General features: G+C 37.9%; 1 protein-coding gene and 1 non-coding gene across 2 annotated transcripts in view; one reads left to right on the top strand and one right to left on the bottom strand.

Moving 5' to 3' along the window:
* The window catches only part of SLC35D1 (solute carrier family 35 member D1), a 46155-nt gene that overhangs the window by 9101 nt on the left and 21391 nt on the right, over positions 1-15663 (bottom strand). The window contains exons 9-11 of the mRNA XM_045835355.1: positions 9557-9624; positions 8255-8333; positions 4973-5055 (exon numbers count right to left, since the gene is read on the bottom strand). Coding sequence (XP_045691311.1) covers positions 4973-5055; positions 8255-8333; positions 9557-9624 — 230 coding nt within the window. The remainder of the gene's footprint in view (positions 1-4972; positions 5056-8254; positions 8334-9556; positions 9625-15663) is intronic.
* Positions 12130-12236, top strand: LOC123816597. Its single transcript, XR_006785303.1, has one exon. It is a non-coding gene; the product is annotated as a U6 spliceosomal RNA (small nuclear RNA).

Here is a 15663-nt window from a genome sequence, read left to right as displayed (position 1 = left end):
TTGCATGCACTAAGTAGTCACTTCCTTTAATATATGTACAAAAAGGATTCAGCAAGGATTCAATTCTTACCCTGCTTGCAAAGGGAAATAGAAGAATAAAGACAAATCAGGCAGGAAATAAGCAAGGAGGCTTTGGAAATGTTCAAAACAAAGAGGGGCCGTTTTAATTTCTTACCCTATGTGCCCTCACATGGTTAAATTATGAGGCATATTTTAAAAGTCACACCAAATTTAGAATCTCAGCTCTGATTCTTACTATGGTAGCTGTGTGACTTTGGGAAAGTTACTTCACCTCTCTGAACCTCCATTTCATTATAGTGAACTGGGAGATGATTAAACATCCCCCAGATGACACTACAAAGGTGGCTTTCACCTACCAGGTATTCAACAAGCATTAACTTCTGATCTGTTGCCTTCCCAGGTATCTATCTGTGTCCTTTCTATACTTGGATAAGTGTTGGTCTGTGCATACCCTTTAAAAATAGAAGTCAAAGAATTCTGGCCAGAATGTGAACCATTCTACCTGCCTAGGAATTTTAAGATAACCAAAATGGGCCCTGGCTGGTGTGGCTCAACAGATTGAGTGCCAGCCTGCAAACCAAAGGGTCGCTGGTTAGATTCCCAGGCAGGGCACATGCCCGGGTTGTGGGTCATGTCCCCAGTAGGGGGCGTGCAAGAGGCAACCACACATTGATGTTTCTCTCCTTCCCTTTCTCTCTCCCTTCCCTTGTCTAAAAATAAATAAAATCTTAAAAAAACCCAACAAGATAACCAAAATGGTATACACACTTTCAAAAATAGTTTAGAAATCCCTTATACACATACACTTACCATAATACCCAGGAATTCCACTCCTAGGTATTTATCCCAAATAAAATAAAAATTTATGTTCAACACAAACTTCTAAGCAAACATTTTAGCAACAAGTGCAAAACAAATAAAAACTGCAAACTTGTCTTTCAATTGGTGAATGGATAAACTGTGATATATCCATAATGGAATACTACTCAGCAATAAAAAGGTACAAACTACTGGTAAACATAAAATCTTAAATTAAAGAAGCCAGACCAAAAGCAACATACTATTATGTATCATTATATGACATTCTGGACACTACATGGATAGAACACAGATATTTGTCAGGGGCAGAAGTTCAATGCAAAGGGACATAGAGAGATCTGGGGGGCTGGAAGCAGGTGATAAAACTGTTTTTTATCTTAAATGTGGTGTAGGAGATACAAGACTGTATGCATTTGTCAAAGCTCGTAAAACGCTACACTAAAAGGAGTGAATTTTACTATACTTAAGTCTATATTAATATTTTTTAATGGAAGGGGAAAAGAATCACAGATAAAGATGAGTTCCAGGGATTCTCAGAATGCCAGCCAGGGCAATTATGAGGATGGTGAGGCCATCATCTAGAAAGGGTACATTACGTGGGTCAAAGCCACAGGCCAGAGCCCAGCCACTGACAGCGGTAGAGTAGCCTGCTCAGTCGCCACTCTTCACTATTCATTCCCCACCCTCTCTATCACAGTCTTAGGCTTAGATGAGCACCTAGAAAGTGACCACTGAAAAAAGGCATTTAGAGACAGCCAAACTTAGCCATACCCCCCTCAAAAAAATACCTCCTTGAATCACAGAATAAAATTTGGACAGAACTGAGTAGCCACCAATGCAAACCTGATGCTTCTTGCACTTGAATCATACCAGAGAGAAACCTTTTTAAATTTGTCTTAAAACAGGAGAAAAACTAGGCAGGATGGTGGTTAGATGTATCTGGGTTTAATCATGGAATTCTTTAAGAATATAGTTCAATTAGTGATTTCTTTCAAAGTTCAGTCAGTCAAGGATGGAATGACATCATCTCCAAAGTAAAATCTGGTAAGTAGCCACCTTAAGTTTGTTTTTTATATTAAAAAAAAAAAAGAAAGAAACATGAATAACCTATAAATCTGCTTACTAACCAGTGGAAGATAAATCAAGAAAATTACACCACAAAGTCATGAAAAATAACCCAGACAATATGTATTTTTCTTTACAAAAGTTGAAAAACACACTGTAATGGAAATAGTATTTGAACAGAAGGTCACACAGATTCTAATCCCAATGCTACCAATAATTTGAATGCTGACTGGCTAACTAAATACATAATTTATTCTCCCTAGCCTTGTCATAAAGCAGGGATTAAAGAGATATGACTTGCAAAATGTATTACAACAAAATATGAAAGCAATTAGAAATTATTAAAATACCACATAGGGACAGAATACCAATGACATTATTATCAACTAAGCTTGGTAGCAAAATAGTACTGTTTAACAAGAACTGTAATATACTACCTGACACAAACAGAAATTCCACTGGAAGAATTTTCAAGATGTTGGATTTGATACATGCTAGGCTGACATAAATTATAACATTCCAGTATACTCAGGAACTTAAAAAGTTATTTTAAGTAGCTTGCAATGTTAAAAAAGATACCTACCCTTTTTTATGAGATTATCTTAAATTTGAACTGCAGAGATCCAAACAGAAGCTTTTGTTTATTTTGGCTATCGGGTATTTTATTTTAAGGAGACAAAAAAAAAAAAAAAACTGAAGCATCTCTGACTCAGGTCTGTACATCCAGATTTTTCTTTAATCCAGATTTTTAGAAATATATGAAACTCAGGCCACATCCAAAGACAGAACTAGTTTACCATTTTGCTCCTTATATCCTGGCCCTTCCTCACAAATTTTAATGAAAGAAATAGATACTTACTAAGTATAGATGTCAAGCAATGAAGTACATACTTTATACCCCTTAGATATTTCATTCTAACGACTCTAAAAAGACAGGTATTTTCACCCCCATCACATAAAAAATCTGAAGCTCAGAAAAGATAAACAACGAACTCAAAGTCCACAGTGGGCAAGCTTCAGAACTGCAACTCCAAGTGTAGTTTGAGACCCAGCCACTCACCTTCCTGCTGTGACATGCAAGTCTCAGGCACACAAATATACCCACCATCTCCCAACCCCACAAATAACAATTGATTTTTTCCTTTAAAAGGCAAACAATAATAGTGGCAAAAGGATGTCAGGGAAGGAGCAATGATGAATTATTAATTATGTATGAATTATTTATTGTTGTATTAATAATGTTATGATATAATATAATCATATGGATTATATATTGTTATATTTATATGAATTATACATTATTTTTAACATTCATGTTAAATTCTCATATTGATCCATCAGAAAGGTAGAATAGGTATTATCATTTGTTTACATTTGAAGAAATAAAAGGTCAAAGAGGTTATATAATTTGTTTCAAGTTATTGTAGAAAGATGGTACTATCATATTCTAGTAGAGAGCTTTATGGTTCCCAAAGTACTTTTTCACCATTCCATACAGAATTCATCAAGCAAATATTTATTAAACAACTACTAAGATTCATTCTAGGAGCTTGGGAAACTTGAGTAGACAATGATCTCTATCCTCATGCAGAAATCTCTATCCTCATGGAAGTTACCTTCTAGCAGGGGAAACAGAAAATAGGCAATAAATATAACTTGGCAAATTATACAGTATATTAGAAATAGATTAAGGGCTCTGAAAAGGGTAACTAGAAAAGCAGAATAAGAGCATTTGGAAGTATCAAAAGGGGAAGAGCAGGTTGCATTTTAAATAAGGTGATTAGAGCAGACTTCCTTCAGAAGGTAACATCTGGGCAAAAACATGTAGGCGTAAAGGAGCTGGTCATACAAGTATCTGCAGTACAGTGTCCCAGGCAGAGGAAGTAGCCTGTACAAGGCCCCAGAGTGAGAGCACGCTCAGCATGCTAAAGGAGCAGCAAGGAACTGTGTGAAGGCAGTGGAATGAGGGAGAAGAGAAGCAGGAGCTGAAACTGGAGAGGTAAGTAGAGATGAGATAGATCTTATAGGGCCTTGTTAGGACTCTGGGGCATGGAGAGTTGGGGGGCGGTGGTAAAAAGTGGGTATGTTCTGACTTACCTTGTACAAGGGATACATTGTTTACTCTGTTGAGAATTGCCAGGTAACTCTGGGGGGTGGGGTAGGTGGGAAGTTAGTCAAAATAGGGATAAATGTAGAAGATTAGGCAGTAATTTAGGCAAGAGACATTGGTGGCTTAGATGACAATGAAGCAATGCAGATGGTCAGCAGTGATCCTTTTCTGAGTATATCCTGAGGGTAGAGCCAACAGTATTTGCTAACACACTAGACACTGAGCATAAGGTTGAAGAGTAAAGGATGATGCCAAGGGTTTTGAATTGAAAGGCTAGAAGGATGGCGTCTCCATCTCAGATGCAGGGGCTCTAGGTAGAATAGACTTCAGAGAAACTAAAAGGAGTTCAGTTTTGGACATGTCAGCTGAAGGTGTCAAGTGGGCTGTTACATATACAAGCCTGAGTTCAGGACAGAGGACTGGCCCAAACACAAATTTGAGAATTCTTAAGAATATAAATAGATTTAAAAACATGATATTCAGAATTTTTGAACTGAAAAAGATATTCCATACAAGTCACCCTCATCACTGATGAAGATAAATGAAATCTAAAGAAATGCAGTGATACAGTCAAAGTGAGACACATACAAAGCATTTTAATAGAGCTGGTATTCTCTAACCCTGTACTTTCTTGAGAACAGTGTACTGCCATCTAGCATACTAAGTAAAGGTCTGTTCTTTGAAGTGTTAAATAAAAGGAGTTCAACTTCCAGAAGTGAGTCCCCAGTGATTATGCATAAAATATGGATATTTTAATGGAAAATATAGAAAAAATGGTTATTTTCTCTCCCTTTCTCAAAAAACACTATCTAAAGATATTACATTGTAGGCACTCCATAAATGTTTGGTTAATAAATGAACAAATTTGCCATTAAATAGCCCAACCTTAACCAGGATACTATCTGAGTATCCACAGCCTACTTGCCCAAATGTTTATATTTAAATATTTTTACTTACCTGATATTTAAGCCAATGAAGTTCGTCCATGTGAAAATATAATCTCCACCAAAGACCATTCCAATATAAGTTATTAATATATTCTAAAAAAAAGGCAATAAACTGTTACATAGGTTTACCTGAGCTTTTTAAATATTCATATAAACTCACCCATGCCATGAGCCAAATACCAAATACCTATTCTTAAAATGCAAAACCAAAGGGACAATAATGGAAATCCACCAATCCTGACATGAGTACAGTAGGAGCAAGAACACTGACAAAGAAATGACACTAGCCTCTCCCTAGTCGATCTCTCCAAAAACGAAATGCTTTCACCAACACTGGAAAATACTAACAGGACTATCGCACTTTCTCTGCCCTGTGGTATGGACTAACGGTATATATCCAAATAGAGAATCACTGTCGTTACTAAGGGTAGAAAACACTAGGGCACCCTTAGCAACCTTAGAAAAGAATGCTTTTCCTCTCATTACGATAACTGTTGACCTGCGAGGGGACAGTAAAGAAGGAAAGTCTGCTGATAAGCAAACTCTCTGTCTCTTTTTTGAAAAGAAAAAGGGAATGGTGGAGGGTTTACCAACATGAAGACTGTTTTTAGAGGAACCGTCCTTGGTATCTTAAAAAAAAAAAAAAAAAAGGGAAGTCCTCTCAAAGTAGCATCCCTAAAATCACCTCTCCTAACTCTTTGCAACCCCCAGGTGTAAGCATCATCTGCCTATCTGGCTGGCTCTCCTTTAGTTAAACTCACACCACAAAAGTTAAATAGAATTTTCCAAGGTTATTATTCAGTTCTTTGCTAACCTCCGTTCTTTCACATTCGTAAGGCATTGCCTCCTTCTCTGCCTTTACAACTGCCAGAAACGGTGCCACAAACATTTTCAGCCCTGGGCTCCACTAAATTAGGCCTCTGAAACAGAAAGTGAAGTGCTATAGTGCTTTTAAAATGTCAAAAACAAACTTCGAAATTACTTTTATATTGGAGTGCCCTTTGAGCATTCAAAACTATGTCGGCCTCTCCTAAGCCTAAGGATAGAGAAAGCAAGTTGCCTTTGAGCAGGTCTTTTTAATCATTTGAGAGGGGAACAACGAAGCATGTCAACAGTAGGCAACTTGGGAAAATGTGTAAGAGGACCTCTCTTAAAATACAGAGATCCAGCGATCCAGGGAGAAGGTAGATTAATTTGCATAAATTGACCAAGGAACTTTAGAAAGGGAACCCAATCTTTATTGCACAAAACCAATCAGAAGTTAGACAAACTCTAAGTACCCATTAGGGCAACCTAACAAAGATTTGCATCAGGAAAAGACACCAATCCCCAAAGCAGAACTACCTAGGAAGCACAGAAGGGTCTGGTAGCTCAAAGCTAATTCTCAGATTTTAGTAATATCTGAAAATCACCTGGAGACCTTTTAAAGATGGTAATTTCCAGGCTCTACTTTAGAGATTCTGATTCGATTATATCTGAGGCAAGCCTAGGAATTCCTATTTTTAACTAGTTATTCTAAGTAATTTTCCTCCTCTACTTAAAAGGAACAAGGAATGCTGACCCAAGGGTTTAAGCCAGGGGTGTCAAACTCATTTTCACCAGGGGCCACATTAGCCTTGCAGTTGCCTTCAAAGGGCCAAAATAATTTTAGGACTGTATAAATGTAACTACTCCTTAACCGTTAAGGAATTGAAATTACATTCGGACCTCTGAGAGCAACCACAAGGCTGGTGTGGCCCCCAGTGAAAATGAGTTTGGCACCTCTGGTTTATAGGGTTAGGATCCTCAAGCACAGAAGAGCTGAAAGGGTAGGAACTGAGAGGCTAGCGAAAGAAGCTCCTTTGGCACACCTGAGACTGTGCACTCCCATCTGTCAGGAGGTGTAAGACCCTTCAACAGTGACACTGCATGGAGGTAAGGAGAGACAGCAACTGTAAACTAATCCGACAATCCAATTTTCCCCTTCTAGTTTGTAAGTAAAACTAATCCCTTTGGACTGTGGGGAGAAGGAAATATCAAAAGAAAAGTACTAAACTTTATGTTAATGAAAGTATGATTGTATTTGTACCTCATGCACTAAAAAATTCTAAGCAAACAGGTTTAGTTATCAAAATTAAACACAGGCCTTTTTGTACTTTCTTTCTTCTTGGCTAAAAACATGGTACCAACGACACTATTCTTGCTGTTCTTATTTTGAAGATGCAAGCCATCCTCTCTATGTTTAAAGCCCGTACTTTATAAAGCTGAGAGAGAGCTGAGAGCTAATTTGGGGTGCTAAAATCATGTCAGCCAGCTAGACCTCTGAACGTTTATTAACTGTAGATTATCTCTAGATTTCATGGGAATTCGCACAACTGATTGTTACAGCTTAATTTACAGTTCTATTCACACCAAACACTCCAATTCCACAATTAGAAGTCACAGACCTTCTGAAATTTTAACCCAAATCCAGTTTCTAAAATAAGGTCCTGTGGACACCACTCATTGGGGTCACAAAGGGACACACAGCAGAGCAATACAAACTTTACCTCTGCAATCATTTCCCTCTCTTTTTGACAAGGGGCATCATACAGACAGTCCCAAAGGCAACTGCACTCTTCCCCCCAAGTGGTCTAGGCTCCACCTCTCTCCATTTTACCTGTTTTAGAAAGCAAGCCTACCTAGCTAATGGATCTTAAAGCACTAGAATTACAAAGTCAGATGAAAGAGACCTCAGGCTTCAAGCCACTAACTTCAGCTCAATATTCAAGTCCACTTGGCTCTTCTGGAGGAAGACAAATGAGCCTCCCTCAAATAAAATGGATCAGGAGGAACTGACATCACTGGAAATGTCAGACACAGCTTTAAAAAGTGGGCCATTCGAGGTTTGGCTCACGCATAGGAAAACTCCCTTGACTAACTTCTGGCAGGCATCTGTTCCCTACAGAACAGCCAGAACTCAGTGAGTCAGAGAACAGACCCGATCTCATTAGGGGTTAAAGACAGGCCTCTCCCTACTGGGCTTGTCACCTGCTCTGTCACAAATAGGCCAAATTCTCCATCCTCTATTCTAAGGCAACACACTCTCCTTCTCTCATACTCCTCAGAGCTAAATTGCCTAAAAGCAGAGATTATCCCTCCCTGAGTTCTTAAAGATTATTTCAGAGACCACCACCACAATTTGTCAAATGGTCAAAAAAAAAGTGAGAAAATAAGGATTATGGAGCTTAAGGCCATAGTCAGACTTATTTTAGAGGAATAATTTTTCAAATAATGCAGTTACCCAAAAAATAACAGTATTTTTTCAACTCACCTTAATACAGCCAACTATTGTAGTAGTAAGAGCAGAATTATACTGAGTGCAAAGTACTGTGGCATACATCAAGATAAACCTGGAATGAAGAAGAGGTATCTTATAAGTAAGATTCACTTGCTTAACTTTGTAATAATCACCAGCCAAGAAAAACAATCAGTGCTGGCTAATCCAGTTTCTGACTGGGAGCTTTCTTATTTTACTGCTGCTTGTACTGACTCTCTTCAGATTTTTAAAAATTTCATTAAAAAGAAACTCATGTCTATTTACTGACCAGGTGTTTTTCCCAGCTACCTTAACCAAAATTTTGAACTCATCATTTACAATCATGAGTACTCTGTTTAGATCAAATTCCTTCTAGTTCACTTAAACTAGACAGGAAGCTCGGAGCTCACAGATGCTAGCTGAGATGTGCATCTCCCATTAGGGCAATATGACCTGTGGACCAGGGTGAAGGCAAGAGAGATTCTTAAGGATGGAAGAAAACCAAATCAGAACTGCTTTAAGGAGATATAGCATGCTCGTTTTGGCAGCAAAATGACTAAAATTGGAATGATACAGAGAAGAGGGGATATGGGTTCACTTAACAACTAAGTGGCAGCAGTTGGAACTCCCAGATGTATAATGAGTTCTGAGTATCAAGTACTCACTACTAAGGCACCACATCAACTTTATTTTGAAGCTCACTATGTACCTAGCCTGTGCCAGACACAGTCACAAATGTCAACTGAACTTGACTGGTGGAGCAAAAAATGTGTCAGGGAAATAAGGAGGTGGAGAGAAGAGGCACATTTGCAGATACCCTCCAGCCTTCTGCATATACTCTTCTAAGAGGAATACAGTCTGCTAGTGAGGAGTCAAACAGTCCCAAATTTGAGGGCTGCCACTGCCACCTACTAATTGTGCAAACTTAGACAATCTATCTACTTCTATACCTGCTTTTTCATAGGTAAAGGAACAACAATATCTCCCAAATGGTCACTGTAGAAATAAAATAAAATAAAATAAAATAATGCATCAACTATATGGTAAAAAATAATGTTGAAATGTGACAGTGCTTACCACATACTACATTATCGGGTAATATTAGTTTTTCTCCATTCATCTAAGCATGACTTTGGGATCATATTAGTTGCCCTGAGGGCACATTCCCAAGGGCTGTGAAACAACCAGAATCTGGAGGTTTAATTATCCTAGGCTGATACACTCAAGAGACAAAACAGGATACTGAGGAATGAGGCAAAAGGACCTGGAACACATTTCTCTAGGAAAGCTATCTGTAACAAGGCAGCAAAGGCTTACCCCATCACACAAGAGAGGGTGAACTGCAGAAGAAAGAGTGTGTCAGCCCAGCCTTCAAAATCCATTGCCTGCAATGACAAAGCATTCGATTTCAGAGCAAAATTAGCAGTCCTATTTTTTAATCAAAATCCTGTGTGGCTCAGTTGGTTGGATGTCGTCCTGCAACACAAAAGGTCACCAGTTTGATTCCCAGTCAAGGCACACGCCTGGGTTGCAGGTTTGTTCCCTGGTCAGGGTAAGTACAAGAGATAACTAATCGATATTTCTCTCTCACATTGATATATCTCTCCCTCTCTTTCTCCCTCCCATCCCCTCTCTCTAAATATAAAACAAATTAAATTAAAAAACAAAATCCTGTGTGCTTGCTCCCACCACGCGTGCACACACACACATACACTCCCCTGCACCCCTATAAGGACAGAGAATGATGAAATTTCAGAAATTTCATATATATGAAGTTGAACCAATAAACAGTTTCAGAAGGTTTTCTCCTTTCCACAATGTAATGTGAGATTTTTGTTCTCTGTTGGTACAAAGAAACTGGTTTGCTTGAAGGGATAAGCCACATTGGGCAAATCTCAGCAGTTCTCCCAGATGGCTAGTATTAAAGGCTTTCTCAAACATTAAAACATATTTTCTCCTTGTAGCATGTGAAAGCTCAAGTATAGCCTTAGTTACACAAATTCAGATGAAGTCTATCCTGGGAGAATTACTATTTTAAAATCATTGATTGTAAAAGCAAGGTTTTGTTGTTTTTTTAAGCCAAAAGCAATGGAACAAAGAGACATGAATAGGTGCACTGAGCATCTCATCTCTCATCCAAGAGGGAGGGTTTCTCTCTCAAGGACATAACTTCTCAATATGAATTTGATAAGCAAATTTGAGAAACATTTCATCTTTTACCTCTGCCAACCTGTCCTGCTTCAATTCTTGCCACTTTGACATAAATCTCACTAGTCTAGGGTTCCGCCAATACCAGGCTCCTTGTGGTTTATAAAACACAACGTGCAGTTTCACACTCACATGACTTTTGCCTGGAATGCACATGCCCTCAACACTTACCTGGCTCTGTTCACCCATCACACTAAAGGTCAAACACCTCCTCTGTGGGACTTTCCCTAATCAAGAACTCCTTCCTTTGTTTCTCAGCAGATGTACTCTGCGGGCTCTTCTCTCTCTGAACTGTGTCTTTCGATACCAACTCTCCAGACTGCAAGCTGCGTGGGGACAGGACCCACGCCACATTTATCTAACCATGTTCCTAACAAAGCACTTGACAGACAGTAGACATTCAGTTTGTTTATGTTTTTTTTCTGTGTTGAGGCATAATATATCAAAAATAAGATTCAGCAATTTTAAGTGTATAATTCAATGAGTCTTAATAAATGTATATAGCCACGTAAACTTCATTGCAAGCATGATAAAAATTTTCAGTCCCAGACCATAAAACTCCTAGGAGAAAACCATAAGGGAAAAAGGTCCCTGACACTGGTCTTGATAACAATCTTTTAAATATGATATCAAAAACAACAGAAGCAAAAATAAGTAAGAAGAAACCCATCCAACTAAGTAGCTGCTGCACAGCAAAGGGAGCCGTCAATGAAATGAGAAGGCAACTTACTGAATAGGAAAAAATATTGACAAACCACATATCTGATATGGGTTAATATTCAAAATCTTTAAGAATCTTTAACAGGGTTAGCATTCAAAACACTAACACTCAACAGCAAAAAATTAAATAACTCAATTTAAAAAATGGACAGAGGAATTAAATAGACATCTTTCTAAAGAAGACATATAAATGGACAACAGGTAGATGAAAAGGTACTCAACATCACTACTCATTAGGGAAATGCAACTCAAAAGCACGAGATACCACCTCATACCTGTCAGAATGGCTATTATCAAAAAGACACAACAAGGGCTGGTGAGGGTGGAGAAAAGGGAGACCTTGTGCACTGTTGGCAGGAATGTAAATTGGTGCAACCTCAACAGAAAACAGCATGGAGGTTCCTCAAAAAATTAAAATTAAAGCTGCCATACAATCCAGCAATCCCACTCCTGCGTATTCAACCAAAGGAAATGAAATCAGGATCTCAGGGGACACCTGCATTCCCATGTTTACTGCAGCATTACTGACAACAGCCAATACACGGAAAGGACCTGAGTATCCATCTACAGATGAACGGATAAAGAAGATGTTACACACACACACACTGGAATGTTATTTAACCGTGAGAAAAAGGGAAACCCTGTCATTTGCAATAACAAGAATGGAACCTGAGGCATTATGCAAGGTGAGGTAAGTCAGACAGAGAAAGACAAATACTCTACAGTCTCACAGAAACAGGGAGTAGAACTGCCAGGGACAGGGGTGGGGGTGAGGGGGTAGATGTTGGTCAAAGGCTACAACTTCCAGCAATAGGATAAAAAAGTTCTGAGGATCTAATGTACAATATGGTATTATAGTTAACAATACTGTGTTGTATACTTGAAAACTGCTAAGAGATCTTAAATGTTCTCATCAACAAAAAAGAAATGGCAATTTATGTTGTCATTACGAAAATATTGTTGTGCTCACTTCAACAGTACTTATATTAAAATTTGAATGATACAGAGAAGATCAGCATGGCCCTTGAACAAGTATGCCATGCAAATTCATGAAGCGTTCCATACTTTCATATAATAATATCTAATGAAATAATCAAAATAATTTCATCTGCTTTTGGAATATTTTATAGTGCTTGTACTATAGGATTTATAAAAGGAATTTAGTTAAGGTAGACTGTTAAATAAATTTGGGAAAATATGAGCTATATTTTAAATTCATTGGGTCTAAAGAACCAAAAATGTCAATTTAACTCTTAACTTGTTGTGCCTAGATACCACGACACATACACAATATGCAAACACCAACCTAATTGCTGTACTTTTCTGCTTATTTTACAGGCTTACATATTACTCATTTCATGATCTTGTAATTTAACTCTTTATGCTCCTCCCTCTGATTTTTCATAATGGTAAACAAAACTTAAACTTTCAGAAATTCACTATGAAGTTTCATACTTTGACAAGTTATTATATAAATACTTGGGTTTTACAATATTTAATTGACCTAATATCAACCTACATTGTGGAGATGTTTTGGGATGTGATTTAGGAACCAGCTTTATAAAGAGTGTTAGTATGTCATAAAATTGTAGCTTATTTAAAACCAAATATAGTTGCCCATATTCAAACTGCATTTTCACAAAATGGATGATTGAGTACTCCTTTGGTCACTGATGAACAGTGGAACTTTTTAAAATATCCTCACCCAAGGATATGTTTATTGATTTTTATAGAGAGAGGAAGGGGAAGAGAGAGAAACAGTGATTGGTTGCCTCCCATGTGAACCCCAACAGGAGACAGAACCCTCAACCTGCGAATGTGCCCTGATCGGGGATGGAATCTGCAACCTTTTGGTGCCCGGGGGCGATGCTCCGACCAACTGAGCCACCTGGACAGGGCAACAGTTGAACATTTTAAAGTGTTACATGTAAAGTCTTAAAATGTCAGTTTTCATATTAAAATTAAAAATTTGATGTTTTATTTGCAAAAAAAATAGATTTTAAGTTTTTATTGCAGACTTTCAGATTTTGAGTACCCTCTATCATGCTTCCATTTTTGTTATTTTAAAGCACCAAACCAATCTTTTTCCCTTAAAATTTTAATCTTATAACACTGAAATCCTGTGTTAATGAAATTTGGTCCCATTTCAAATAACTGAAGTTGAAAATAAAAGAGAAAATATTGTCTCCCAGCCTAGAGTTGCCTTTTCATTTTCTTCATAGAATCTTTTAGGAAAAAAGTTAATTTTGATTGTAGTCTAACAGAAATTCTGTCTTTTATAATTCTTGCTTTTTATGACTTTTCTGTGAAACCTGGTCTAACCCAAAGTTACCAAGTTGTTTTCCTATGTACTCTTTTAGTTTTATGATTTTAGCTCTATGTTTAGGTCTCTGATCCTTTTTGTATTAATTGGCTAGGACACTGTAACGAAGCACCACAAACTGAGTGACTGAAACAAGAGAAATGTATCATCTTAAATTCTAGATGCTGGAAGTCCCAGATCAAGACATCAGCAGGTTGCTTCCTTCTGAGAGCTGGGAGAGAATCTGTTCTATCCCTCTCCCCCTGCTTTTGGTGATTTGCTGGCAATCTTTGGTGTTCCCTAGCTTGTGGAGGCATCATTCTGATGCTGGCCTTTGTGTTCACATGGCATTCTCCCTATGTGACTGTCTGTATCCACATTTACCCTTTTGTAAGTACACCAGAAACACTGGATTAGGGGTGTCCATTCTACTCCGGTATGATTTTGTCTTAACTAATTATATCTGCAATGACCCTATTTCCAAATAAGATCACATTCTGAGGTACTGCAAGTAGGAATTCAGCATATGAATTGGGGGGAATGGGGATCACAATGCAACTCAGTATTTTTCAAATTGATTTTGTATATTTGTCCCATTGATCTATATCTACACATAATCCAACATCACACTGTCTTGATTACTGTAGCTTTTTAAGAAGTCTTGATATCAAGTAGAATAAATCCTCCAATATTTTCCTTTTTCAAAAATGATTTGACAAGCCCTGGCTGGTGTAGCTCAGTGGATTGAATGCGGGCTGCGAACCAAAGTGTCGCAGGTTCGATTCCCAGTCAGGGTACATGCCTGGGTTGCAGACCATGACCCCCAGCAACCGCACGTTGATGTTTCTCTCTCTCTTTCTCCCTCCCTTCCCTCTCTAAAAATAAATAAAATCTTTAAAAAAATATTTGACTCATTGAAATCCTTTGCAATTCTATATAAATTTTAAAATGATCTTATCAATTTCTACAAAAAATTCTGCTATGGAATTGGGGCTGTGTTGAATCTATAGATCCATCTGGGGAGAACTGACAAATTAACAACATCAAATCCTTGAGCTGTGGCAAAGCATCATATTCTACAAGCAGATGGACTGAACTTTGCTTTTTAATATACTTATATACCTACTTGTACATCCTGGTAAATAGATTTTAAGTTTAACTTAAACCTATATGATTCAAAGTTTTCCTATAATGGTAAAATGTCCTTTTACTGTCATATGACTCATTAGTTTTGGCACTGAGTTTAATTTTTTTTTCCTTTGAAGAGAAAAGGAATAACCCTGCAAACCATCAAGCGGGCACTGGAAGTGTCTCTGGGAGGGCTGCCAGTACCCTGCAGGAAAAGTAACTGTAGCTAAAAAGAGCGCACAGGATTCAGGAACCCAGTGTCTTGTCGGTACTGCGTCATTATGGCACTTAGCTTCTGTGAGGGAGGTTAAGCTGGGTGTGTATTAAGGCTTCTACCAGTTCTAACGTGTTAGATCAGTGTGATAAGCAGAGACCTCATTACAACCAAGATGAATCACATAAAGGAAATCTCAGGCCTAATAACTTTCCTCAACTCTAAGTTATCCTCCTTTTCTGGATGAGCTGCTTTTTTACCCCAAAGTCAGTAAAAGAATAAGCTGGTGTGTTGGACCAGGATGACTTTCTATACTTTAGTTTTTGTATACCTACAAGAATAAGGTCTGTCTTGCAGAGTTGTTAACAAAATTAAAAACAACAGGGATACAAAGCCTGACATGAAGGCAGACTAGCTGAATAAGTAATGTCAGTTATTATATATAAACATTACTTTTATTTTTCTTATCAGAGACCTAGGAGTGGCAGGTGATCAGTTACCTGGCAAAGACCTCCAGTAAACCTCTCTATACCTCTGAGCTCTTTCCCTCCCTGAGCTCTAAACATCTCCTCTAATCTAAATGTATAATTTGACATCAACTAAGTTCTAACCATGTGCCAGATACCATGGTAGGCCTTGAAGTACTATGCTAAAGATGATTTAGTCAGATTTGCTGATAATAAAAGAATAACTGTGGCAATAAAAGCATACTGCCTTTACAATATTTGTGGAGAGCTTTATAGTTTACAAAGTACTTCTGCATACATCATGTCATCTGATTCTCATGACAACCCTGTGGGGTAAAAAGGCCAAGTCTTATCCCCAGAAGAAAATGAGTGACTTACTTTAGGT

Source organism: Phyllostomus hastatus, unplaced genomic scaffold, assembly GCF_019186645.2.
Source record: "Phyllostomus hastatus isolate PE091 unplaced genomic scaffold, TTU_PhHast_1.1 phas_contig_209, whole genome shotgun sequence".
In the NCBI taxonomy this organism is placed as follows: domain Eukaryota; kingdom Metazoa; phylum Chordata; class Mammalia; order Chiroptera; family Phyllostomidae; genus Phyllostomus; species Phyllostomus hastatus.
Note: the sequence above shows the minus strand (reverse complement) of the source record. Positions and strands in the feature narration are given on the sequence as shown.